The sequence below is a fragment of the Enhydra lutris genome, unplaced genomic scaffold, assembly GCF_002288905.1.
Source record: "Enhydra lutris kenyoni isolate GAN:26980312 unplaced genomic scaffold, ASM228890v2 scaffoldscaffold56, whole genome shotgun sequence".
NCBI lineage: Eukaryota > Metazoa > Chordata > Mammalia > Carnivora > Mustelidae > Enhydra > Enhydra lutris.
The window spans coordinates 8720618-8746448 of NW_019154140.1; the positions used below are offsets into that span (position 1 = coordinate 8720618).

Consider the following 25831-nt stretch of genomic DNA (forward strand, 5'->3'; position numbering starts at 1 on the left):
CTCTCTCTCTCTCTGACAAATAAATAAATAAAATCTTTAAAAAAAAAAAACAACAACAATCAAGCTACCTGCTCTGTGCTATTAGAGATCTAGAAGGATCTTTCTTTACATGGAGTCTTTCTCTACTCTGACCAGCCACAAAGTGATAGGCTTGTTCTGACCCATCTCTCACCAGACATTTATGAGAAAAAAGTCTCTCACCAGATCCTTACACATAATCAGCATTTTTGTTTGCTGCAATCCCAGTCATTTCCTACCTTAGGCCAGTTTCGACACGCACCAGGCTTTTGCACTGAATCGACATTGTGTGTTCTGGCATGACATCAGCCGTCCTGCCCCTAACAGGGTCTCTGAGGAGGAGGCTTACAATGGTGCTTTGAGTCACAACAAAACCCCTTCCTCTCTATTTAGGAGTTCTGACATTTTTTCCCTTCCACTTAAAATTCTTCTTCCTATTTAAATTTAAAAAAAAAATTTTTTTTTTTTTTATTAAGACCATAAAGGAGAAAGAGGGAGTTGGCAGGCCTAGAGGACTAAAAATTGAGAGGGATGAGAGTTTTAAGGAAAGTCATAAAACTACTTTGTGGCTCCATCTTTTGCCAACTGGTTTTAATGTTAAAATAGAGCTAAAACTCATGCACAGGAAAGGGTTCTAGGTTTGCAAACCTTTAAAAATTCTTACTATATCCTCGAAGTAGACAATCCTTTAAACACCCAAGAACTTTCCTAGGCAGGAAAGCTACAGGCACTGTAAGTCATGGGAAGAGATAAACTAAGTCACGTCAAACAAAACTGAAGACTAGAGGATGAGTTACCGAGTTTTTTGTCTCAGAAAGCAGGTCTTATACATTACTTCACACATGTAGGGATTTGGGCCAAATATTTAGTTTAAAAATTTCAGCTTTCCGATCTAGATGGAATCTAGAGAAAATGAGGGCTTTGCTTCCTGTCAGATCTGTTTATTTCATTATAATGACTGTTTTAACAAACCATCCCCATGTACAAAGCCAGATATGCAGGAAAGTATGAGAAAACTGGAAAAATTTACCAGTTCTGCAGCCCCTGGATTGTGTTATAAGTCACCCGCATATGTAACTCATTTTCTAGTTAAGTAATTCCCTCTGGGTACCCGGTCTGCAATCCACATGAAGGATCAAATTTCATTAGCAGTTGTAGGAAAATGCAACCCTGTGCATTTGCAAGTCAAAACTCCTGAAGGCTACAGCTAGTCTGGCTATCCTCATTGATTTTTCCTGGGAGAGGATTTTAGCTGATAGAAAACATTTGTTGGGAGGCACAGATGAGGAAGTTGAGAAGAGAAGGAGGCAGCTAGCAAAGAGACAACTGAGCCTCAGTTTTAATATTAAACTCCGGCCTTAACACTCAGCCTGCAGCTGTGTCCACGCGGAGAGATATTCAGCAGTAATTCCACCCCCCAAAGCTACAAATGACAAAAGGCACAGGAAGACAAATGAAAAGGGCACGCGTACAATAACACAAAATCCAATCGGCATCAAACTCTTTGTTTCTAGATATTAACCTCAATCCCAGTATGTAAGTTTCACTTGAAACTGCGTCAAAGATTGGCAAACCTTAGCATCTATAATATTCGAGACTTTTCGTTAATTCATTTAATTCTGAATCAAAAGACATACTGGCCACCACTCGAACTGTCTAGATCAGAAAAACAGCTTTGTTTAAATCACGTGAATTGGCTTTCTCAAGCCTGCCACTGGCCCAGTCCTTACCTTGGTTGGAGCTGGTTCACCCTTCTCAAACATCATCTTAAGTCTGTTCAGCGGAACATTGTATTTCTCTATTTTGTTTGAGGCTTCTGTGTTTTCACTGATTTCAGGTTTTCCTACTTCATGCCTGGATTCTCCTAGACAATTTTCCATTTTTTTACTTTCTTTCGAGTGGTCTTTAAGACGCTCACTGGCCTCAGTGCAGGGATACAGACACTGAGTAAGGGCTTCAGAAGGAGATCCGAGTCTAGGTCTGGGGTGGGCTCTTCCTTCCTGATCAGCTTCGGCCTCAGAGGCAGAGCTTCTAGACAAGTCACCCGCAGGACCACTGCCTCCGTGTCTGACCTCGGCGCTGCCGTTCCGCAGGGCGTCTGTGTGAGACTCTGTGCCCTGGGCTGGGTTCTCCCACTTCTTCTTTAACACAGTCAGGATTCCCCTCCTGCAGTGCTGGGGGAGATTTTCAGTGTTCTAGAAGAACAAGAAGTCAGTGCCAGTTATAACTTGCCTGGTGAAACATTCAAACATGTTGTTCTTTGTAAAATGAAAGTTAGAACTCTAAGCAGCTTCTGGTCCACTGGCGTTTCAGACAGCTGTGAACAGTTACAGCCCTGCCACATGGAGAAAGCATCCAGCCCGGGAGACGGAGAGGGGAAGAGAGAAAAAGTCAGGAGCTGAAGCAGGAAGTGATAAAACAGGATAGCCTTATAAGGACAAAATGAGAAGAAAGGAGAGCCCAGATCTAATGATAGTTACATGGGAAACAAGGGATTTTTATCCAAAGATTAATAAGGAAAACAAGAAAGAGGAAGCAAAATACTGGACACTTTAAACCCCGCAGATATACATTAATACAAGTTCATCATTACATGTCACAAAATTACATGGGGAATCCTGCTGGGGTTTTCTTTCTTTTAAATATGACAAAGGCGCAGTATGACTGAAACTATACAGTACTGTAATTGTGGATAGTATCATCAAGGATTGAAAGTATTGGTAGAAATTGAGAGAACTCACCAGACTTTTACATGTATTTGCATAAATGGTATTTCATCATATCTGACATAATCTACATGCATAGAACAAATTTTATTTTTACATAAGAACCTAATCCTCTTTTTTCCCCCTCTGCTCTTCTCTTCATGTCTGTCCATGTGTAAATTCTTGGTTGTCAGAAAATTTACTATTTCACAGATCCTCTGGTAGACAAATATCCAGGCTGCATATGAAAACACTACCACCCACTTTCTGGATTGAAAGACACACACTTACACATCTGAGAGAGGTCACTTTCACCTGGGTCAAAATGGAATTAATTGATACACGTAGGATTGCAAACAACCTGGAAACTGCCAGGGCTGTTCCACGATAACAGAGGAAACATGCTTGACGAAGTAAAATTCAATGTCCCATACTCTGAAAGCGTTCCTATAAATAAACAGAGCAGCACCACCTCCCAATAAGCCACGAACTCCAGTACCTTCGTGCCCTCCGTTCCTGTGGTCTGTGACTCACCGGTCTTTCAACTAAGAAAGAAAGGACAAACCACCTAGGACTGAAAGACTTCCGGGAATTAAACAGGATTAGCAGCTATATTGGGAATTAAATCTCTCACCCTATTACTCTCCTGAAGACACTGCAGGAGCTGCTTCATCAAGTAGTACCCAGGTCTGAAAAAAAAACTTACAGAGGACAACTGCTTGATTTTAGTGTTTAAATCTTCACTGACAAGATGATTCACTGGTGGAAGAACGAATGGACTGGAAATACAGAAAGTGTGAAGAGTCTTCTTGTTGGAAAAGAATTAAACTGGATGCTGGTGCTGCCTTATCGCCTGTAGCATGCTTTGCTGGATGTTACATCCTGCCACACAATGGATGAGTCATCTGGGTCTCCAGCTGCACCTGCCGTGCCCAGGCCGAACAGGAGCCCTGCCACTTTAAGTGGCATTTTGCCTTGGTAACTAGATCTACTTTTCTCAGCAATCGTGTGATCCAAGTATATTTACTGACATGGAAAGATGCTCATAAGATACTTTTGAGTGGAAAAAAGCAAATTTTAAGACCACAGGGACACCTGGGTGGCTCCGTTGGTTAAGCATCTGTCTTCAGCTCAGGTCATCATCCCAGGGTCCCAGGATCAAGTCCTGAGTTGGACTCCCTGCTCAGCAGGTGTCTGTTTCTCTCTGCCTGCTGCTCCCCCTGCTTGTGCTCTTTCTCTCTCTGACAAATAAATAAAATCTTAAAAAAAATTTTTTTAAGACCACATAATCCTATTTTATAATACAAATGTATATTTATAAGCATAGAAAAGTAGTCTGCAAGAAAAGACATCAGGATGTTAACAGATGTGGATTATGGGCATCTGTATTCATTATGTAACACAAATGAATACAAAATAAAACTATACATCATCTTCCTATCTCAAAAATCGACAGAATATTAGAACGTTTTGATGTTACTATAAGCAGCTCAAAAATGACCACTTCTACTTTACTTGGGATGACCAGGAAGAGAGGGATCTGTGGAACAGGGTACAGACAGTGTCCCTAAAAGGGCCTGGGTGGAGGACATCCCTTGGGGGCATTGTAACAAGGAGTGAGTGTGCTCTTTTATTAAAAGGAGTTCTTAAGGGTACACATTCAGAAGTCTTTAAGTGGGGACAAAAGAGGATGTGCAGTCTGACAGCATGAAAGGCCCCACACCCTGAAATCCCTTCTGGCAGGCAATGCCAGGATGCCGGTCTTTAGGACCCGAGGAGAGCAAAAACGGGGAAGAAGCAGTGACTCCAGTCCTTCTGGGGAAGGAAAAGAAGCAAGAAGGTACAGAATAAAAGCAATAGCTGACAGCAGTCCGGACTGCACAATGGCAAGAGTGTTGTATTGAGATGGCCTGGGTTACCACTGGAGAAGGGATTATAACCCACTTCCACGTTCTACAAAGAACACGTGTTACTAGTCTATTCCAGCCCCACCCAGACAAGTGACCTTGGGCAAGTTTAATTTCTGGAACCTACTGTACTGGGCTATTGTGGAGAACAGATGTGTCTATATTAAAGCATGTAGTGTAGTATTGGACATAAATAGGTGCCCAGTAAGTGGTGATCCAATTAAGATTAAGTGGGTGGTCCTCCCTACTCCTCCAGCCACACCTCATAATGATCAACCACAGTATCCAGTCGACTCCCAAGTCCTGTACTTGGATTACAGTCTCTTACTGTTCTTTCTATTCACTATCTAGTCTCCACTGTTCCAGAGTGGGGGTGTGGGGCACACAGTAAGGCGAAATTCCAGCTGGTTTTAACTTTTCCCCAAATATTTTCCTAGAAGAGGCAGTGGGAAGCCATGGAGGCTGCAAGTTTTCAAGGATCCTACGGGTTGCTACATGACGACAGCCTCCTCTCTCAAGTGTGACATCCAGCACGCTGCTCATTCTACCCAGCAAGGCTGGGAACCTTGGCAGATTTGCCTCTGGACCATAACTGGCTTCCTAAATCCAGATTAGATACAACCTGGAAATGCAACACAATGTGTTTTCTGCTGGAGCATTTGACTTGGAATTGGGATGTGTCCCAGCACTGCTCATCTGAGATGTATGACTGTGAGTAAGTCCTCTCCTCTCTTTGGGTCTCTGTTATTCCACAATTCAAATGAAGAGTCTGGGTCAAATAAACTTTAGTGCTGAAATCTTGCCAGGGGTAGCTTCATCTTAAGAGCTGAGGATGTTGGGTAGAAGACTCCAGTGCAGCTGCAAACACAGACTACCAGGACGTACAGCCCCCAAGGAAGGGAAGAAATTCTTAAGCTGAGAGCTTCTCAGAAAAGTGGTAGCTAGTCATTATGGAGATGAGTGCCCAAATTGTACAGATTTCAAGAAGCGGCATATTACATGTTTGAAAGGAACCTGAAAATATAACTGATGGCAGTATTAATGGTCTGTGTTTGTGTTTCCTAGATGTAAGTGGAAGAGGAAGAAAAAGGGAAAAGTAAATTTCTGGAAAACTAGACTATCATGTAATCTGATCCCACTGTCTGCTGAAGGAATAAATGTACCCACTTGCTTCTGAATGTTTCTCTAACTTGCTTTCCATGGCAGAATATAAGTATTTCATCTGGTCAGTCACTTCTATAAATGCATATGGATATTTCTCCCTGTTCTTCAGGAGAAAATTCAGGCTTCTGGTGGATCTTAAAAGCAACCCTCTGTAATTAGTGGAAAAACTGGTGCATCTGAATCAATTCCATAGTTTAGTTAACAGCACTGCATTAGTTAATTTCTTAGTTTCAATAAATGTTTGAGAGTTATGCAAGATGTTAACATTAGGGGGAGGTAGGTGGAGATATATGGGAACTCTCTGTACTATCTTAAGAACTCTACTGTAAATCTGAAAATATTTCAAAACAAAAAGTTTGCTTAAAAAAAAAGTAACGCTTCCTCAACTTTCTATGTTCCTCTAGTGACTGCTCTCTCTTGCATTTTTAAAGTTAAGGATTTTGAAAGCACTGTCTGTATTTGCTGTTTGCACTTGCACGCTCTCCGCTCCTGCTCCCTCTACCACCCAAACACTTCTGAAGTAGCTCCAGTCAAGATTATCCATGACCTCTTTAACATTTTCATTTTATTATCTTATTTTTAACTTACTATTTTCTCAACTACAAAAGTAGTAAGAGGGTGCCTGGGTGGCTCAATCCGTTAATCATCTGACTCCTGATTTTGGTTCCGGGCCATGATCTCAAAGTTGTGGGATTGAGCCCAGAGTCAGCCCCTGCGATGGACATGGAGCCTCCTTCAGATTCTCTCTCTCCTGTTTCCTCTGGCCTTCACCACGCCCCCCTCTCCCCACCTAGTCACTCTCAGTCTGAAAGAAAATAAAGTAATAAAAAAACTTACTGGGGGGGAAGGAAAGTCACAATCAATATAGGAATGTATACATGCCTTGGATATGTACTCTAATTTTCCTTATTTGACTTCCCTACCCTTTCCCATCAAGATACCCATTGCCAACAGTGTGGCACATATGCTCTCAACCCCCCCTTTCTATATACTATATATATTTTTTAGATATTATAAATATATATATTTATATGGGAAGATATCAAAAAGCACATTATGTGTTTAAAAGCAAGATACAGGAGAGTATGGTTACTGTACTATCACTACCAGTGTATGAGCATTCTTATTTCTTCACATACTGAATATTATCTGATAAAAAAAAATCTGCCAACTGTTTAGATTACAACTTACATCTCATGGTTACTTTAATTTACATTTTTTATTATTAGTGAGACTAAGCATTTTTTCTTCTTTTAAGATTTTAGTTATTTATTTGACAGACAGAGATCACAAGAAGGCAGAGAGGCAGGTGGTGGGGTTGGGGCAGGCAGGCTCTCTGCTGAGCAGAGAGCCTGATGCGGGGCTTGATCCCAGGACCCTGGGATCATGACCTGAGTCGAAGGCAGAGGCTTAACCTACTGAGCCACCCAGGCGCCCCTAAGCATTTTTTCATATGTTTATTTTTTCTTCCTTAATTATCTGTTTACATCACTGCCAAATGCAATGGACACTTCTGCTTTATTTTATTTGATCTTTCTATAACATTTGACATTACTGACCACTCCCCCTTTTAATAACCCCTTTCTTTCATGGTTACTGTGAGATACCCTCCCTTTTTTTTTTCTGGATTTCTTCCCATTTCTCTGGCCACTCCTCAGTCTTCTTTACAGGTTTCTCTTCCTCTGTTCCCTTTCCTCCCCCAACCCACCACTTGCTGGGGTCCCTGAAGGTTCCATCTTCGGTCCTCTTTTCTCACTTACCTATTCCCTGTAGATGATGTCATCTACTTTCCGGTTTTACCCACCAGTTGCCTATTGATGACTCATACCCTATAACTCTAGCCAGATATCTCCTTACCTGGAATTCCACCAGGGAATTCTATAGGCATCTTAAACTCATCCTTGTCTAAGCCTGAAGTCTCCTTTCTCCTCTCTTTACCCCTCACCCTTTGATCTGTTTCTTTTCCTGAGTCCTCCATCTTGGTGAATGTGACAATTATCTTTTCAAATGCCAAATGTGCCTGTCCTCATGTCTCCATGCTGTCCATGTGTCACTTCCTCTGCCACTTCTTTGCCCCTTGTGCTTAGTTAATTCCTATCTGTCCCTTGGGTTTAGTCAGGCACCACTTCTGGGAAGTCTTTCTCACATGGCATAGTCCAGGTTATGAGTTCCTCCTAAATTCTCCCCCAGCACCATGAGTATTTCTGTAACATGGTACTAATTGCGCTGGGATTATAAACTCTATTTTCCAAACTAGACAGTCCCTTGAAGGCAAGGACTGCATCTTATTCCTCTTTGTGTCTTCAGCATCTGGCACCTACGAGATGCCCCATAAACGTTTGTCTACTCTCACAGAAATCTATCTATACTGTCTAGAACCTACTCCAGTCAGCTTTATCCCATCACTCCCAAAGAGCACAAGGTGACCAATGACCTTCGTGTTGCCAAATCTAACGGTCAGTTCCCAGCTTCTCTGTGTGTCTGCTAATAACTCTCCTTTAAGAAGCCTTTTCTTCACTTGGCTTCTGGCACCCATTCTCGTTTCTACTGCTGTTTCACCAGTTGCTCCTGCCCCATCTCTTTTGCTGTTTCCTCCTCATCTCTCTAACTTTCAAACATCAAGGTACTCCTGAGCTCCATCTTCAGACCTCTTCTCTTCTGTCTATATTCACTCCCTGATCTCATACATCTCATGTCTTTAAATACCACTGATCCTTTGATACATACACATCTTATCTTCAGCCTTCATCTCTTTCAGTTGCAGATTTATATATACAAGTTCTTACATAACATCTCTACTTGGATGTCTCTAAGGCATTTCCTATTTAACAATCCCCAAACTGAGCTGCTACCATCTTCCCTTCTCTAAACCTGCTTTTACTACAGTCTTCTCCATTTCTTTTTTTTTTTTTTTTTAAAGATTTTTTTTATTTATTTATTTGAGAGAGAGACAGTGAGAGAGAGCATGAGCGAGGAGAAGGTCAGAGAGAGAAGCAGACTCCCCATGGAGCTGGGAGCCCGATGCGGGACTCGATCCCGGGACTCCAGGATCATGACCTGAGCCGAAGGCAGTCGTCCAACCAACTGAGCCACCCAGGCATCCCTCCATTTCTATTAATAATATTTTTCCAGGTGTTTGAGCCCAAGCCACTGTTGCCATGCATGATCCTTCTCTTTCTCTTTCAGTATAAATCCTGACTACTTGTTATTATTTATAGAGCTACCACTCCAGTTCAATCTGTTATCCTCTCTTGCCTAAATCACTGAAATTGTCTTATAATTTGTCTCCATGCTTCTGCCAATATTCCTATAGTCTCTTTTTCCTCTTTTTTTTTTTTTTTTTAAATCTTAATTATTTATTTGTCAGAGAGTGAGAGAGCACAGCAGGGGGAGTGGCAAGCAGAGGGAGAGGGAGAAGCAGGCTCCCCACTAAGCAGGGTGTCTGGTGCAGGACGATCCTAGGACCCTGGGATCATGACCTGAGCTGAAGGCAGATGCTTAACTGACTGAGCCACCCAGGCGTCCCTCCTCTTTTTTAATTTAAGTCAGATCAAATCACTCCTTCGCATACAAACCCTCCAAAGGCCCCATGTGATCAGAGTTAAAGCCCAGGTCTTTATAGTGGCTCTCTAAGACTCGTTTTCCTACTCCTCAAACACATTGAGAATGTTCCTGACTCAGGGCATTTGCATATATTCTTACTGCCACCCGAATCATTCTTCTCCCTGGTTCATATCCTCAGATCTCTGCTCCAATGTCCCCTCATCAGAGGCTTTCCTGAACCAGCCTACATTCTATCCCTCTTACCTGCTTTGCGTTGTTTCTTAGCACTAATCACCACAATTTCTTTATTGTTCATCTCTCCCACTATCATGTAAAACTCCATGATGGCTGTCATGTGGTCTGTATGCATGCCTAAAACAGTGCTTGGCATGTTGTAGGTGATTTGTGAATACTCGCTAAATGAATAAATGAAAGGGAAGAAGGAAGGAGGAAAGGAGGAAGAGGAAAAATAACAAGCAGGAGAGAGGAGGAGGAAAGAAAAGAAACCAACAGTTGAGTGAAATGATGGTAGCTTTTGCTTACAGTGCACCAGAGGGATCCAATTTTTAATTATAGGAAAATTAAGCCAAAGTCGTGGTCAGCATTACCCATTTAGAGAGAACAAATTGACAGGGGCACATTACGTACTAATTTAAATAGGTTGGATACTAAAAACTGCCAGGAGGATATTTTTGCAATGCCAGTCAAATTAAAGAATTCTTACCCAAATATGTGAGGTTTTTCCCTCATAAGACTAAACCAAGTAAGATTTCAAAAGAAATACATGCTCCAGCCCAGCTGGAGGCTAGCCAGCAGGGAGAGCACAGAATGGTTACAAGCAGAGAGCTTGTTCTGAGGTTTTTGCCTTTGATGGATCCTGCAGCTGAGAAATTTGTTAACTAGAGTGGGTCAAGAAGTGTGCTTTAAACAAAGAACCCAGAGGACGACAACAGCTGCACAGCTGCTACCATTTAAATGCAGAAATATAGAAATTCTGGTGGTGTGATTTGTAACAAGGGCTGAAGCCAAGGGACCCTGTATTCTAATGTGAGCAGAAGTAGTAAGCCATTTTCCTAACCTCAGGCAAAGCACTTGGTCTTCTATCTTTCACTCAACTCAGGGAAGAAAAAAAAAAGGGTTCAAAAGGAGAACTTCAGTGGAAAAATAAGATTCCCTGCACCCGAGCCACATTCTCCCGTTAAGTGGCACATGTTCAGACCAGCTGGCCTCAGGCCCCGCTCAGCTGACGTGGAGCCCAAGCCCCACAGAGGCTGCAGGTGGCTCGGCCACCCAGGCTCCATTCGGGAAGCTCCACAGGCCCCGGGGCTTCTCAGTACTTACACTTCTCCTCTTTTCCATGTTTGCTTCTTCAGCTGCTTTCTGGTACCTTCAGAGAAGAGGGGGAGAAAGAGAATGTCCTTAATTAAATTATATTTTTACTTTTTAAAAATCTTTTACGAAATGACTTCTGCCTATATATTTTTGCCAGCAAGTGTCTTTAATCAATTCTATTAGAAGAAACACAAAATCAGAGTGGCCCTCACTTCTGGCACTGTTCCAGTCATCTAGTCTGGTCTAACAGAAAGATCCAACGCGAGGAGGTCAAATGCTGGCAAATGAGTAGGTAGAGCAGAAAGTCTGGGGTTTAAGTCCTACTTTAATCACTCATTAACTGTGATCTCTGGCAAGTCTCAGCTTCCTTACCTAGAAAATGGCTTTATAGATCTACTTCCCATGTTGCTGTGAAGACTGAGATCACATGTGTAATAAGGCTTTGGAATTAGTCAAAGGATAGAACACTGCATTGACCCGAGGATGCACACTTCCCCCACACTAATGCCTCTGAGATCTTCTAATTCTTGCCAAATGATGCAGAGGTAGTTACACTTCCTGGTCATGTGTGAATTTGATCTAAGCTGTTGGTATTGTCACTTTAGCTCAATGTATTTGATGGTATTGCACATGTTTTAAATGTCGCTTAAAATGTCTTTAAAGAAATTATACTATGATTTGGTATTGAAAGAAAAATTACTGTTTTAGGTATGTATAAGGGTGATACGTGAGAAAAGTTTATGTGCTAAGAAAGCATCAGTCCTTTTAATTAGTAGTATTTTTTCTTAGTGACGCATGAAATAGTGGCCAGGCTACAGGGAACGGCATCTTAGATTTGATAAACAGGCATGTATGGTTTAATTATTTTAATTTTATTATTACTTTAATCATCTTTATTACTTGGACCAGAAGATCTCAGAAACAACTGAAGTCCCAGGACTTTTCAGGGGGGATTAGGTTTTCTCCATTTGAAGACAAAGATGGGCTGGGGGGTCTAGGCTGCACCAAATTCCCAGACCACCCAGAACCACCTCACCTGGCTTCCTCAGGGCCTCCGAGTCAAACACCGAAAGGGCTATTACCCAGAGAATCCCCACCCCATGACTCCCTTGAGCCTACATGCCTACAACTCAGCATCAACACACCTTAGAAAAGGCCTACTTGGGGGCGCCTGGGTGGCTCAGTGGGTTAAAGCCTCTGCCTTCGGCTCGGGTCATGATCCCGGGGTCCTGGGATCGAGCCCCGCATCGGGCTCTCTGCTCAGCGGGGAGCCCGCTTCCTCCTCTCTCTCTCTCTGCCTGCCTCACTGCCTACCTGTGATCTCTATCTGTCAAATAAATAAATAAAATCTTTAAAAAAAAAAAAAGAAAGAAAGAAAAGGCCTACTTGTTCTCTGTCTTAAGGTAGAATTTCTGAATTCACAAGACATTTAGAGAAGGAAAAGGAAGTGAGAGAAAAAGATAAAAAGCAGAATGGGGGAAGGGCCCTCGTCTCTGCCAAAAACAACTTTCAACTCAAAAATACCTTTATAAGTTCAGAACTCTCTTAGTGTGTGTTACGCAGAATAACTTCGTTCAAAATGAAGACCAGAAAAATGCCCTGATTCTGGCACATAATATTTCAAATATAGTCAAAGGTTTCTCTCCCCCCCCTCTCTCTATATATATGGCTTACCTGCTGCTATAAAACCTGGGTTAAATCACTCCATTTACTTGGGCCTCATCTATAAAATTAAATAACTATGTGAGAAGATTTCTAAGGTCTCTTCCAGTTCTGACACTGTTTGAATTTTAACAATCAGATATTAATAAGCATCTCATTCACCAGGCTGGGAATTACTCTGCAACTGACCAGAGCTTTCTAACAAAGTAGGGTGAAAGGCTTCCAAAAATCTCTGGTATTTCATTGACCAAAATAGGTTATGGAAGATAATGGGCAAGTGACAAGCTGGAAAGATACCTGGCAATTTATATTACAGACTGATGACTAATTTTCATAAATTAAAAAGAACCCTTACAAATCAATAAGAAAACCACAAACAACTTAGTAGAAAAATGGGCCCAGATACAAACCTACAATTCACACAAAAGGATATCAAATGGTTCTTAAACAAAAAGGATGTTCAATTTCAAAATGAAAATTCCAACTACACTAAAATTCTTCACCTATGAAGTAGGAAAAGATTTTTTTTCTTTTAAAGCTAATATACTGGGATGCCTGGGTGGCTCAGTTGGTTAGGCATCTGCCTTCAGCTCAGGTCACGATCCCAGGTTCCTGAGACTGAGTTCCCCATCAGGCTCCTCGCTCAGTGGGGAGTCTTGTTCTCCCTCTGCTTGCTGCTCCCCCTGCTTGTGCTCGCTCTCTCTCTAGCAAATAAATAAAATTTTTTAAAAAGCTAAATACTGAGGATAAATTAATAAAACCTTAATGGAAGGCATTTTGTCAATTTTACAAAAATCACAAAAGCACAAGTGTTGTGATTTGTCAATTTTGTTTCAGAATTTGTCCTATAGATATATTCACAAAAGCAAAAATGACTTTTATGTTAGACTATTTGTCATAGCATTAATTGTAACAACAAAATACTGAAAACAAGCTGAATGTCCATTAGTAGAGGACTGGTAAAGAAAATATAACCTATTCTTGTTTAGAATACTATGCAGCTATAAAAAAGAAAAGGGGATGGTGCTGATGGCTGCACAACAATGTGAATGTTCTTAATGCACTGAATTGTATACTTAAAGATGGTTAAAATGATAAATTATGTGTTATATACATTTTACCACAATTAAAAAACAACAATAAAACAGTGTGATATTGGCATAAAGATAGACATATAGATCAATGGAATGGAATGCAGCCTGGAAATAAACCCTCACATATGTAATCAAAGGCTTCTCAACAAAGGTGCTAAGACCATCTAACAGGGAAAGGACAGTCTTTTCAACAAGTGATGCTGGGAAAACTGGATATCCATGGGCAAAAACAATAAAAGTTGGACCCTTACCTAACACCACATATAAAATTAAGTCAAATGGACTCAAGACCTAAGTGTAAGAACTAAAACTATAAAACTCTTAGAAGAAAATAGGGACCAAGCTTCATGAGATTGACTTTGGCAATGATTTCTTGGAGTAAAAGCAGAGGCAATAAAAGAAAAAGTAGACAAACTGAACTGTAACAAAGTCTGTGCTTCATAGGAAATCATCAACAGAGTGAAATGGGAATCCATGGAATGAAAGAAAATATTTGTGAATCATATATCTGATAAGGGATTAGCATCCAAAATACATATTAAAAAAAAAACAAATATGGGATAGTATCGTACCTACTATTCTTTTTTTTTTTTTTTTTTTTTTTTTGAGATTTATTTACTGTGGGGGGAGGCAGGGGAAGAGGGAAAGAACCTCAAGCAGATGCCCTGCTAAGCATGGAGCCCAACGCAGGGCTCAATCCCGGGACGGACCCTGAGATCGTGACCTGACCCAAAACCAAGAGTCCGACACTCAACCGAATGAGCCACCCAGGCAGCCCTGTACATACTATTTGGCATGTCCCTTTCTCCATTTCAGAACAGCTGAATTTTCATTTAAGCAATATGTTCCAAGCACTAGAGAAAAGTAGGAAAAGAAATAACCCAAAGAGATACAGTTCCTGCTCTCAGACAGCTTACAGGCTAAACACATAAGCACATGAATATATATACACACACACGCACACAGCCCACCCACTGCCTTCTCAATTTGGTTCTTTTGTTAGGTTGTTTCATAATACTGTGTTCTTTTTCTTTGAAGGATTTATTGTTATATATGTGTGTGTATATATATGTGTGTATGTGTGTGTGTTGTACGTATGAAGGAAAGTCTTGAAAAAATGACTTTTAGACTGAGATGTGAAGTTTGACCAGAGGAGTTAGCCAGGCAAAACAAGGCCCGGGTTGGGGGCAGGTGCGGTGGGGGAAGCATTCCAGGCACAGAAAACTAGCACATGCAAAGGCCCCGAGGCAAGAAAGTGTCTCAGGTGTGTAAGTTACACAAAGAACTCCAGTGTTGCTGGAGCACAGTGAGAAGGGGAGAGGGTAAAAGATGGTGTGGGGAGGCAGAGTCTTTGTGGGCCATGGTGAGCGTTTTGAACATAATCCTAGGTACAAGGAATGGGTGTTGATCCAATTCATGTTTTTGAAAGTGTACTCCATAAAAATAAACTCAAAATGACTTAAAGACATAAACGTGAGACAGGAATCCATCAGAATCCTAGAGGAGAACACAGGCAGCAACCTCTATGACCTCAGCCACAGCAACTTCTTGTTAGACACGTCTCCAAAGCAAGAGAAACAAAAGCGAAAATGAACTATTTGGACTTCATCAAGATAAAAAGCTTCTGCGCAGCAAAGGAAATAGTCAACAAAAGTAAAAGGCAACCTACCAAATGGGAGACAATATTTGCAAATGTCTTATCAGGTAAAGAGCTGGTATCCAAAATCTATAAAGAACTTAACAAACTCAACACCCAAGAAACAAAATATCCTGTCAAGAAATTGGTAGAAGACATAAACTGACATTTCTCCAAGGAAGAGGTACAAATTGCCAACAGACACATGAAAAAATGCTCCCCATTACTCAGCATCAAGGAAATACAAATCAAAACCACAATGAGATACCACTTCACACCAGTCAAAATGGCTAAAATTAATAAGTCAGGAAACAACAAATGTTGGCAAGGATGCAGAGAAAAGGGAACACTCTTACACTATTGGTGGGAATGAAAGCTGGTGCAGACATTCTGGAAAACAGTGTGGAGGTTCCTCAAAAAGTTAAAAATAGAGCTACCCTACGGCTCACTACCCTGCTACCCTACACTATTAGGGATTTATCCAAAGGATACAAACATAGTGATTCAAAGAGGCACATGGATCCCAATGTGTACAGCAGCAATGTCCACAACAGCCAAACTATGGAAAGAGCCCAGATGTCCAACCACAGATGAATGGATAAAGAAGATGTAATATACATACACAATGGAATATTTCTCAGCCATAAAAAAGAATGAAATCTTGCCATTTGCAACAATGTGGATGGAACTAAATAACTGAAATAAGTCAGTTAAAGAAAGACAAATACCATATGATTTCACTGATATGTGGAATTTAAGAAACAAAACAGATGAACATAAGGGATGGGAAGGAAAAATAAAATAAGATGAAAATTGAGATGGAGGTAAACCATAGAGACTCTTAATCAGAGGAAACAAACTGAGTGTTGCTGGAGGCAGGGGTAGGGGGGAGGGATAATAGGGCGATGAGCATTAAGGAGGGGACTTGATGTGCTGGGTGTTATATGCAACTGATGAATCACTAAGTTCCTCCTCTGAAACTGATAATTTAAAAAGTTAAAAAGTAGCCTAAAATAAAATAGTGCTCCTGAGACTGTATGGAGAATGGACTGGAGGGGCTGAGAAAGGAGGTGGCATTAGTGGGAGGTGATGCTGGCTATGATCCAGGTTGGTGGTCTTGAAGAGAAAGAGAGTGAATAGACTTGAGATGTATTTCAGAGGTGGAATCAACAGGATTGGCCATGAGGGAGGGCACAGATGCAGTTAAGAACGATTCCCAGGGGCGCCTGGGTGGCTCAGTGGGTTAAGCCTCTGCCTTCGGCTCGGGTCATGATCCCAGGGTCCTGGGATCGAGCCCCGCATCGGGCTCTCTGATCAGCAGGGAGCCTGCTTTCTCCACTCTCTCTCTCAGCCTCTCTGCCTACTTGTGATCTCTGCCTGTCAGATAAATAAATTAAAAAAAAAAAAAAAAAGAACAATTCCCAGGTTTCTGGCAGCTGAGTCAATGGAATCACTGTTTACTAAGATGGGGAACTCTGGAGGAGGAGCAAATTTGGGGATGGGGGAGATAAGGAGTTCAGTGTTAGCCATTTAGTGGTAGCAGTGATTAGATACATGTGTCTAGAGCTCAGAAGAGAGATCTGAGCTAGCAATATAAATTTAGGACTTGTCTGTCCACAGATGGTAAAGCCATGGGAGTATATGAATGATATCATCTACAGAGAGTGTGTAGCGAGAGAAGAGGTCCTAGAGACTCTAACATTTAGAATTCAGAAGAGAAGAAAGAGGTGATAAGAGAGAATGACAAGGGAAAGACAGAGAGGTGGTAGAAAACCAGGAAACTGCCAGAGAAGCCACGAGAAGGAAAAATGTGGGAAGGACAAAGTGCTGAGAAGTCATGCGAGACAAAGGCTACAAGGACTGAAGGCTCAGAGAACCCTGGCAGTCCTCTTCCATTATAAATATAGTTAATTCACCCATACCCTTTAATGCGCATTTGGGTTGTTTCCAGTTTTTATCATTACAATTAGCACTTTGGTGAATGTTCTTGTACATATATTTTCCCCACTTGCACTAATACATCTGTCTGACAGTCTCTAAAAATGGAAATGCAGGGGGAAAAGTGGATTATAGAAGGAAAGGAACTTACAGTTGGCCTTGAACCTTGTTTCCACATCCCCCTGGGTAATCATCTACAGTATATTACGATCTACGAGAGGCAGAGCCAATTAGCAGACAGGTTTATTTTCAGTCAATTGTTCTCCAAGGCAAAGTATTTACACTGCGGTTAGTTGAGTAAATAAGCTCAAAGGTTCCCTTCCCTTTACTGTCTTAACAGAAACATAGATTTAAAGTAAGAAGCCCGGAATAGTTTTCATCTTCAATCCTGTTCTTTTAGCACTGAGGCCATCTGCAAGACACACAGGTGTATATGCTGGTGGCTGTCTTGAATTATGTTTTTGAAACTCCCTCTCCAATCTCCCCGCCCTTTATTTATAATGAACTATTGCTAAATAGTAGATACACAGGGAGGAAAGGTTGCATACCTCTGCTTTCTTCCAAGTGATCGCCTTGGGGTTTTTTCCATTTTGCACTCTCAGGATGCTAAGAGAGGCTTAGGTGACATACTACTGAATTCAGAGTGAGAGTAGGATTCAGGCCTCAGACTTTCCTCAAAGGAACTCAGAGCAACTAGCATTATTCTGATGACAAAACGTGAAGGTTGCTGATGTTGTGGGGCCGGGGAGGGGAAAGGCATTGTGAAGACCCAAGTTTGAGGTAAAAAATATTTGCAGTGACATTTCTATAGTTAAAATCTCATCCCTCTTCCCTCCCCAGATTGTCTTTCCTCCAGTCTCCTCTTCTTCACACACAGAATTTAATCTTGCAACTGCTCATTAATGCTCAGCTGTGGGGCAGGCAGCTGATGGAGGACGCTAAAATTATCTTGGCAGTAATAACAGTGCCTCAAACTTTTCTAAGGCCAGAATAGAGTTCCTGAGCTATGACTCTTGCTTGTATGCCCTCAAATAGAGCAAAGGGATAATGGAAACTCCCAAGTTTTAGGCAATGTATTTTCCTCTGGAACTATTTCACCACTAAAATATTACAGAGAAGCAAAAATGGTGGGGGGGGGGTGTGCGCACGGGGGAGAGGAAGTTAGCCAGAGAGATCTGAGGGTCAATTTTTTCTTAATGAAGGAAGAACAGTCAGAGAAGACTAAATATAAAGCATGTTCTTTCTTCAGACGATGTTATGGGGAAAGTTATCACAAGAGCGGGAGGAACTGTGACATGAGGGGAGGCTGATGGGGGGTAGGGATCTGCGGGCTCTATTCAGCTTTGCCACTATCTTGGGGTGTGAACTGCATCATAATTGCTGGATATCAAGTTCCTTGTCTGTGAGAGGAATGGGGCAAAGGTTAGCCAGATCAGGGATTTTAAAATTCTTTTCACCGCAGAATCCTCTCTTCAAATGATATCTTTAGAACCTAACATATGAAGGAGATCAAAGCAGGACGGCTGGTGTGGAAGGTCTCAGGCTCAGCCCTTCACATCTTCCCATCTTCCCAGAACTGGCCCCTGAGGTTCCTCTGAAGAACTCAATTAAGATAGGTTGGGAACCACTGAGCTAGATTCCCTTTACTTCCAAAAATCTAAGAGTCAAAGAGGAGTCTGCTGCCAAGAAACCAAATTCCACCAAAAGAGTAACATTTTAATCAAGCAAAGGATTATGTCATGCTGAAGTCAACAGCGAGTAAAACCAAAGCTAAGCCGCTTGAATGGACTCATCAATAGGACCTTTCTTACCTCAAATTTAATGATTTATATAGTATAGAGGTTCAGTAAAAGAAACAAGTCTGGAGCTACAAAGGACTCATAAGATGCAAGCTCTGATGCTAGAAAAATTTCTCTTATGTACAAATAAATGTAAAATGTGCTAAAAATGAGAAAGTAAAGCCCAGCTAATCCTATAAACATTAGCCAGATTAAGCTTCCCCCAAATACCACTTTTACATTAATCTCTGATCAGAAACCTCCTAAGGGTTCCTACAGTCTCTTAACTAGTCTTGTGGAGGATTTATGAATTCTAAACCCCGTAATTGGGGGTGTTTGAAAATAAGGGAAAATCAGGTCACCAGGTTAGTAGTTGCTTTGTGGAACCTAGTCTGGCAATCTGCTTTGGGAACCTATGGTGAGTGAACTCTAAAAGCCATAAGCAGTATCAGCAATGTCGATTCCAAGTCTCTGCTGAGCATGAGATGGAAAAGAGGTCCAGGCCGAGTCTCTGGTCTTTACTGTCCTAAGTACACATCACACCCTGTCACCCTGTAGTATTTCTGTGCCTTATATGTCCTGTGGTTCTCTGCAGTGTCACCACCGTCCTCTCAGCCTACCAAATACAATTCTGTTCATTCCTCAAAGCCTGTTCAGTACATTAGAATATACAAATCAGATGAAAAATACTAGATAGAAACAAATCCAATTACTGTATGCTCACTGTGTTCTCAGCTATAAAACAGGCCTAAGATCCCTCCCTCATACAGTTTTTGTTAGGATTAGAAATAGTATCTGTTTCTATTAAGAATCTAGCAGGGTGCCTGGCACACTGATTCTGTTAATGGGTTTGGGGCTTACAGTTTTGCACAGCTGTCCTTTGCCCTTATAACCTTCAGGGAGAAAAGACAGTCAGTCACCCTGCTATGCTATGAGAAGGTGACCTCCAAGATTGCTTTTTGCTTTCTCTCTGCGAGATTAAGAAGGCCCCGAAGATGAACTGCTTTTTCCAACTTCCTAACTCTCATCAGTTCTACAAGACCTGATTCCTCTATCTTGAGAACTGGCCCGGGCAGGGGGCCGGTGGGAAGGGATCTGAGGAAGGGGTGAGAGTGCACTGAAGCGACCAACTGAGGTAGGCAGGAAAGGAAGTGAAGCCAGGAAGGAGACCGAAATCCAGGGCCTGGGTGTCCTGTTTTGGCCCAAGAACAGCATCAGTGGGAATAAAAGAGTGGAACAGTATTAGGACAGGAGGCTACAATCAGAGAGTGTATTCCCAGTGCACATTCCAGAGATGGATTCTGCATGATGATAAGGCTGGGACTGGATGAAAGGCCCTGACAGACAATGTGTAGGTTAAAGAAGTAGGGAAGATCAAGAAGTTAAGAGTCCAGAGTATGAAACAGGTTCAGTGGACCAGTGATTCTTTCACTGGGGGCCCTGCTGGCCCTGAGGGACTTTTGAAAATGTGTGAGGGAATTTACTGGGGTTTCCCTTCCACCCCCGCCCTTTTTGGATGCCACAATGTCATGGGGCACTACTAGCATTTGGAGGAATGCAAGATGATGAACATCCTGCAGAAGGAAGGTCTGCCTCATGGAAAATGCCCACAGCACCCTCGCTGAGAGACACTGAGAAGAGAATGAAGCTGGAAGCTAGTGTCCCCAGTGAAGGTGAGGAGCTTGGCCAGGCGGCTGGCATACCACTGCAATGAGGGGGAGGATAAAAAGAGTCTAGTTAGATGTGAGCCTCAAAGCACAGGTTCAGAACTTCAGAACAAGGAGTGAAACACAATGGATGGGAACCAGTAGGAGAGATGTAGGAGAGTGGCAACCTTGACTCCTGGCCCCAGTATATTTCAGGGAAGCATGTGCAGAAAGAGTAGGCGGCTACGGCTCTGAGACAGAATGCAAGAGGAGGGAAAGCCAAGTTCAGCTACAAACAGGTGGGGCTAGCCAGGGTGAAAAGGGTAAGAATGTGAAGAAGTCTTTCTGCAGAAGAGGGAGTTTCCAAGTCCCATTAATCACATCTCAACAAAGTCTCAATTCCTTGTCTTCCTTTCCATCCCTGCTGCCCTCCGCCCTCAAGAGCTTTCACTTGGGTTCTTGAGGGAGTCTTACCGCTCTTCTCTATGCTATCAATCTCTTACCTTGCCAGTCTACCTTTTACACCGTTGCCAGAAACATCTTTCTTTAAAATACAAGTCTGGGGGGCGCCTGAGTGGCTCAGTGGGTTAAAGCCTCTGCTTTCGGCTCAGGTCATGATCCCAGAGTCCTGGGATCGAGCCCAGCATCAGGCTCTCTGCTCGGCAGGGAGCCTGCTTCCCTTCCTCTTTCTCTGCCTGCCTCTGCCTATTTGTGATCTCTCTCTGTCAAATAAATAAAATCTTTAAAATAAATAAATAAAATAAAATACAAGTCTGATCATGTCATTCTCTGCATGAAAACCTTCAACTGTTCCCATTGTTCATCTAACTAAATCCCAAACTTAGGATGGCATCCAAGGCCTCCTATCACCTGGCTAACCTGAACTGTACCAGTCGCTTCTCCCTTTTGTATTTCTCCATGTCGGATTTCTTGCCTTCCTATTTCCTTTATTCAAGGTCAGTTTCCACGATCCTCTGTTGGAACCAAGCAGAAACCATATTCATTTTGTTTTATGTTCAAGCTCACCGCTGCGAGTTCACAAGTCTATCTCTTCAACGGAAGGTAAACTAAACATCCCTGAAAGTAAAATTCACCTGGGATACTTGCTGAAAACACAAATTCCTAGGCCCCATCCCAGACACATGGAATCAGAATCTTTTTTTTTTTTTTTTCAGTTAGATTAGTGCAAGGACTTTCCTTTTATCATCTATTAGAACAGCCACTAGAGAGTTTTGAAAAACGACAGATGCGATCTGTTTTATGTTCTTGAAGGTCACCTTGTCTGTAGCGTGGATAATTGGCTGTATAGCAGCAAAAGTGGAAATAGTGAGGCCATTCAGGGAGCTACTGCAGAAAACTAAGGGGAGACGGAGGTAGCTTGGACTCAGCTTTAGAGCTGTGCAGGTGCTGAGCAGTGGTCAGATTAAAGACGCATCTGAATGTAAAGCTGACATGCTGCTAGACGGTTAAGGCTGAAATGTGTCTATGAAATTTCTTAGTGTTAGTCACCTACATAACTGCTCCTTGTTACTGTGAGTGAGTGTGGGTATTTATCAAACTTCTTTCAGAATCTTGGGTTGCCAGACCCTGCTAAGTAAGACCAGAGCACTACCTGTATAAAATATTTGATAATGCCCCAGATCGCTGAATGGACTACTCTAGAAAAGAAGAAATTATTTCTAAAATAGCAACTTGCATTGTTGTAACATGGACTCTGAATCTTTAGGGGAGGGGCCAGGGAAGCCATATAGGATGGTTTTTAAAACATGTCCAAAAAAACCTTTGACATCCCCCCATTAAAAAGTACAGCCAGGGGCGCCTAGGTGGGTCAGTTGGTTAAGTGTTTGCCTTCCGCTCAGGTCGTAACTTCTGGGTGCTGGGATGGAGCCCCACGTAGGGCTCTCAGCTTGGCGGGGAGTCTGCTTCTCCCTCTCCCTCTGCCTCTCCCCCTGCTTGTGCTCTCTCTCTCTCCCTCTCAAATAAATAAATAAAATCTTAAAAGCAAAAAAAAAAAAAAAAAAAATACAGTCAAAGTCCCCTCCCTCCGAAAATGGGCCAGCCTTAGGAGCTGGCTTCTAATGAAGACAATGTGGCAACAGTAATCCTGTGTAACGTCTGAGGCTAGGTCATAAAAGGCCACACAACCCCTGACCCTGGCTCTCTTCTTCCTTTGTTTCCTCCCTCCCTCTACCTCTGGATGCTTGCCCTTGGAACCTAGCTAACTAAGCCAAGCAGCCACATGGAAAAGCCATGTGTAGGTATTCTGACCAGGGCTCTAGCTGAGATCCCAGTGGACTGCCAGCAGCAACAACTTGACTTGTGAGTGAGTGAGCCTTTGGATAATTTTCGGCCCATTGTTGAGCCACCCTGGCCAATGCCAAGGGAAGCAGAGGCAAGCCCTACCCAAACTGGAGATTCACAAGCAAAATAAGTGTTCATATTTCAAGCCATTAAATTTGGGGGATTTTTTTTCCTTATGCAACAACAGATAATTGGAACACCATATTATTAATAGGCACCCCATGTGAGAAGATGAAGGAGTTAAGGGACTTCATCTACTATATAAATTATACTAACCTATACTATTAATTTCCTTGAGGTCAGGGATTAAATCTTAAGAGCTTTCCATATCTCTATCTGAAATATCTTCATTGATTTTCTTGTTTTCATATGAACAATACATGTTTGTTATAAAATTATAGTAATACAAAATGCATAATGTGGAAGGTAAAAGGACCATGCAGTCTCCCTCCACCTTCACTCTACCTTAAGCAGCAACCAAGGTCAAGAGCTTGGAAGGGCAATGTTTTCCACAGAGCAAGTGCATGATGCCTTTGTTACTGAAGAAAAGGTGACATTGTAGATTACAGAAACCTCCTATTGGTATTTAGCTGTATGCTAGATAGAGCTCCCAGAATCATTTTCTTCAAATCTTGACCATCTTTTTTCCCTTAAATGTATAAGAGCTTCCTATTAATTAACAAACCCTACTCATGAGGTAAACCTACCACCTGTCCTAAGCTCCTCCTCTGTTTCAGTAAAATCAATGTGTTTGCCATCCCTGGAATATTATTTACATATCCTATCCCTTCTACATCTGTTGGGTGCCTATTCTGTTCCAGTCACCGTGCTGTACATTGCCACACACGTGCTAGGCATATAAAATCAGCAGGAAAGGGACCCTCATATCAAAGAACTCATTGCCCAAGCAAGGGGGTCGGCAAACTTTTTCTTAAAGGATCAGATAATAAATATTCTAGACTTTGAGGCCATATGGTCTCTGGTCTCTGCTGCAACTTTGCTCCTGTAGCATGGAAGCAGCCATAGACAATGCACAAATGGATATGGCCATGTTCCAATAAACCTTTATTTATGAAAATGGGCAGCCAGCAGGCCAGAGTTTGGCCACAGAGTTTGCACTGTTCAGCAGAATGTTATGCAATGGGGAAATGTTTCCGTGATCTCCAATATGATAGCCACCAGCTACACTGGAATGTGGCTAGTACAGCTGATGAACTGAATTTTAAATATTATTCAAATTTAACTAACTTCAATTTAAATAGGTATATATGTAGTGGCTATTATATTGGGTAATGCAGATACAGAGTATGACTAACACTTCCTTCAGCTAAATCAAAACTTGCCTCAGAACTCATCTCAACTGGAAAACCTTCCTCACTAGCTTCTGCCCATGAGCGTCACTTTCTCTCCCTTACTCTGTTCTGGTCCCTACTCCCATTCATTTTGTATTTGCTGACACTTTGCTTAAGAGCTATGTATTTTATAATTACCTTTTGTGTTTATAACTTTTTCTTTTCCCAACCAAAAAAAAAAATTCCAGGATAGAGAATGTGTCTCCTGATTATTATCATCCTTCTCCACAGTGCCTTGTATGATGCTTAAATTTCAGAATGTGCTCAATAAGGCCATTTTACACCATGTACTTCCTTTACTGATTTCTCTGACAGGTGGTAATGTTTGCTCAAGACAGATGGTCCTTTTGGACCAGGATCAGCACTTACTTGGAGAATATTTCTACAATAGCCGATGACTTGTTCTTGTTGACAAGGGAAAGTTCTTTGGCTGTTACCCTCAATGATACTGAAGTCCATTGCCGTCTATTAAATGGAGCTGATTCCATCTCGTCTAAAGATACTGAAATACCTATGCAATAAAGAAAGTCAGAATGTTAGACACAGAAGAGGATTCTCCAGCATCCAAGGACTGGCAGTAGTGAGCCTTGAGAGAATAGAAAGCCCTAGACCACCAGAACCACACTCCTCTACTGGTTCTCTCAAAAACTATAACCTTGGTCAAATGATTCAATATCTGGGTTGCAGTTTCCTGTAAAATGAGAAGGTTAGACCAGATGATCTCTAAGGTCTCTTTCAGTTCCATCATTTTATGACTGACCTCACTGTGCAAACATCAGTTGGCCTTCTTCTGAACTTAAGTCTGTTCCAAAGTCACATTTGGAGTGAAATATTTCACTCTTCTGCGTTACATCCCAGGGGAATTACAACTGGCATCTCTGTAGATTCAGATCCAAATTAGGTTCTACCTACATCCAAGTTTCCTCTGGCTGCTCTCTCTCCCCAAACATTGCGGCACTGACCACTTGGTTTGGAGAGAGAGCTGGGGACACCTCATGGTATCATATAAAGAGCAAGGGCTTTTTTTTTTTTTTTTTTTTTTAAGATTTTATTTATTTATTTGACAGAGAGAGAGATCACAAGTAGATGGAGAGGCAGGCAGAGAGAGAGAGAGAGAGAGGGAAGCAGGCTCCCTGCTGAGCAGAGAGCCCGATGCGGGACTCGATCCCAGGACCCTGAGATTACGACCCGAGCCGAAGGCAGCGGCTTAACCCACTGAGCCACCCAGGCGCCCCAAGAGCAAGGGCTTTAAGTCAAGATAGATTTTACTTGAAATCGTAACTTTTGTTCACCTGAACGAACTGTATAATCTTTTCAGTTTTAGTTTCTTCTGCTTAAAAAGGAGAATAATACCTACCATTACAGGTGTTTTGATATGGATTTAAGGAGAGGATGTTTTAAATACTAAGTACATTTTAATAGGATTAAGAACATTTTAAGTATAATATATTAGAATTGGCTTTTGTTAGAATTCTTATTATTTTTACATTTTAACCATCTTAACAACTGGGGGAAGTATAATGCACTTTATTTTTTTTTTAAGATTTTTAAATTTATTCATTTGAGAGAGAGAGAGAGAGAGAGCATATGATCGGGGAGGGGGCAGAGGGAGAGAGAGAGAGGCAGACTCTGCTGAGCAGAGAGCCTGACGCAGGGCTCAATCCCAGGAACCTGGGATCATAACCTGAGCAAAGACAGATGCTTAACTGACTGAGCCACCCAGGCATCCCAGTATAATGTACTTTAAATTCAGAT

At 41.9% G+C, this 25831-nt stretch overlaps 1 protein-coding gene across 4 annotated transcripts in view; it reads right to left on the reverse strand.

Moving 5' to 3' along the window:
• Positions 1-24582, reverse strand: part of LOC111157973 (LIM domain and actin binding 1) — a 58692-nt gene extending 34110 nt beyond the window's left edge. For 2 of the 4 annotated variants that reach the window (XM_022519741.1, XM_022519740.1), the window contains exons 1-3: positions 24446-24564; positions 10679-10724; positions 1749-2213 (exon numbers count right to left, since the gene is read on the reverse strand). In XM_022519741.1, coding sequence (XP_022375449.1) covers positions 1749-2213; positions 10679-10724; positions 24446-24564 — 630 coding nt within the window. Of the gene's footprint in view, positions 1-1748; positions 2214-10678; positions 10725-24445 lie in introns of all 4 variants that reach the window. The other 2 variants (XM_022519743.1, XM_022519742.1) reach the window with 2 other exon arrangements.
• Positions 24583-25831: the final 1249 nt, after the last annotated feature.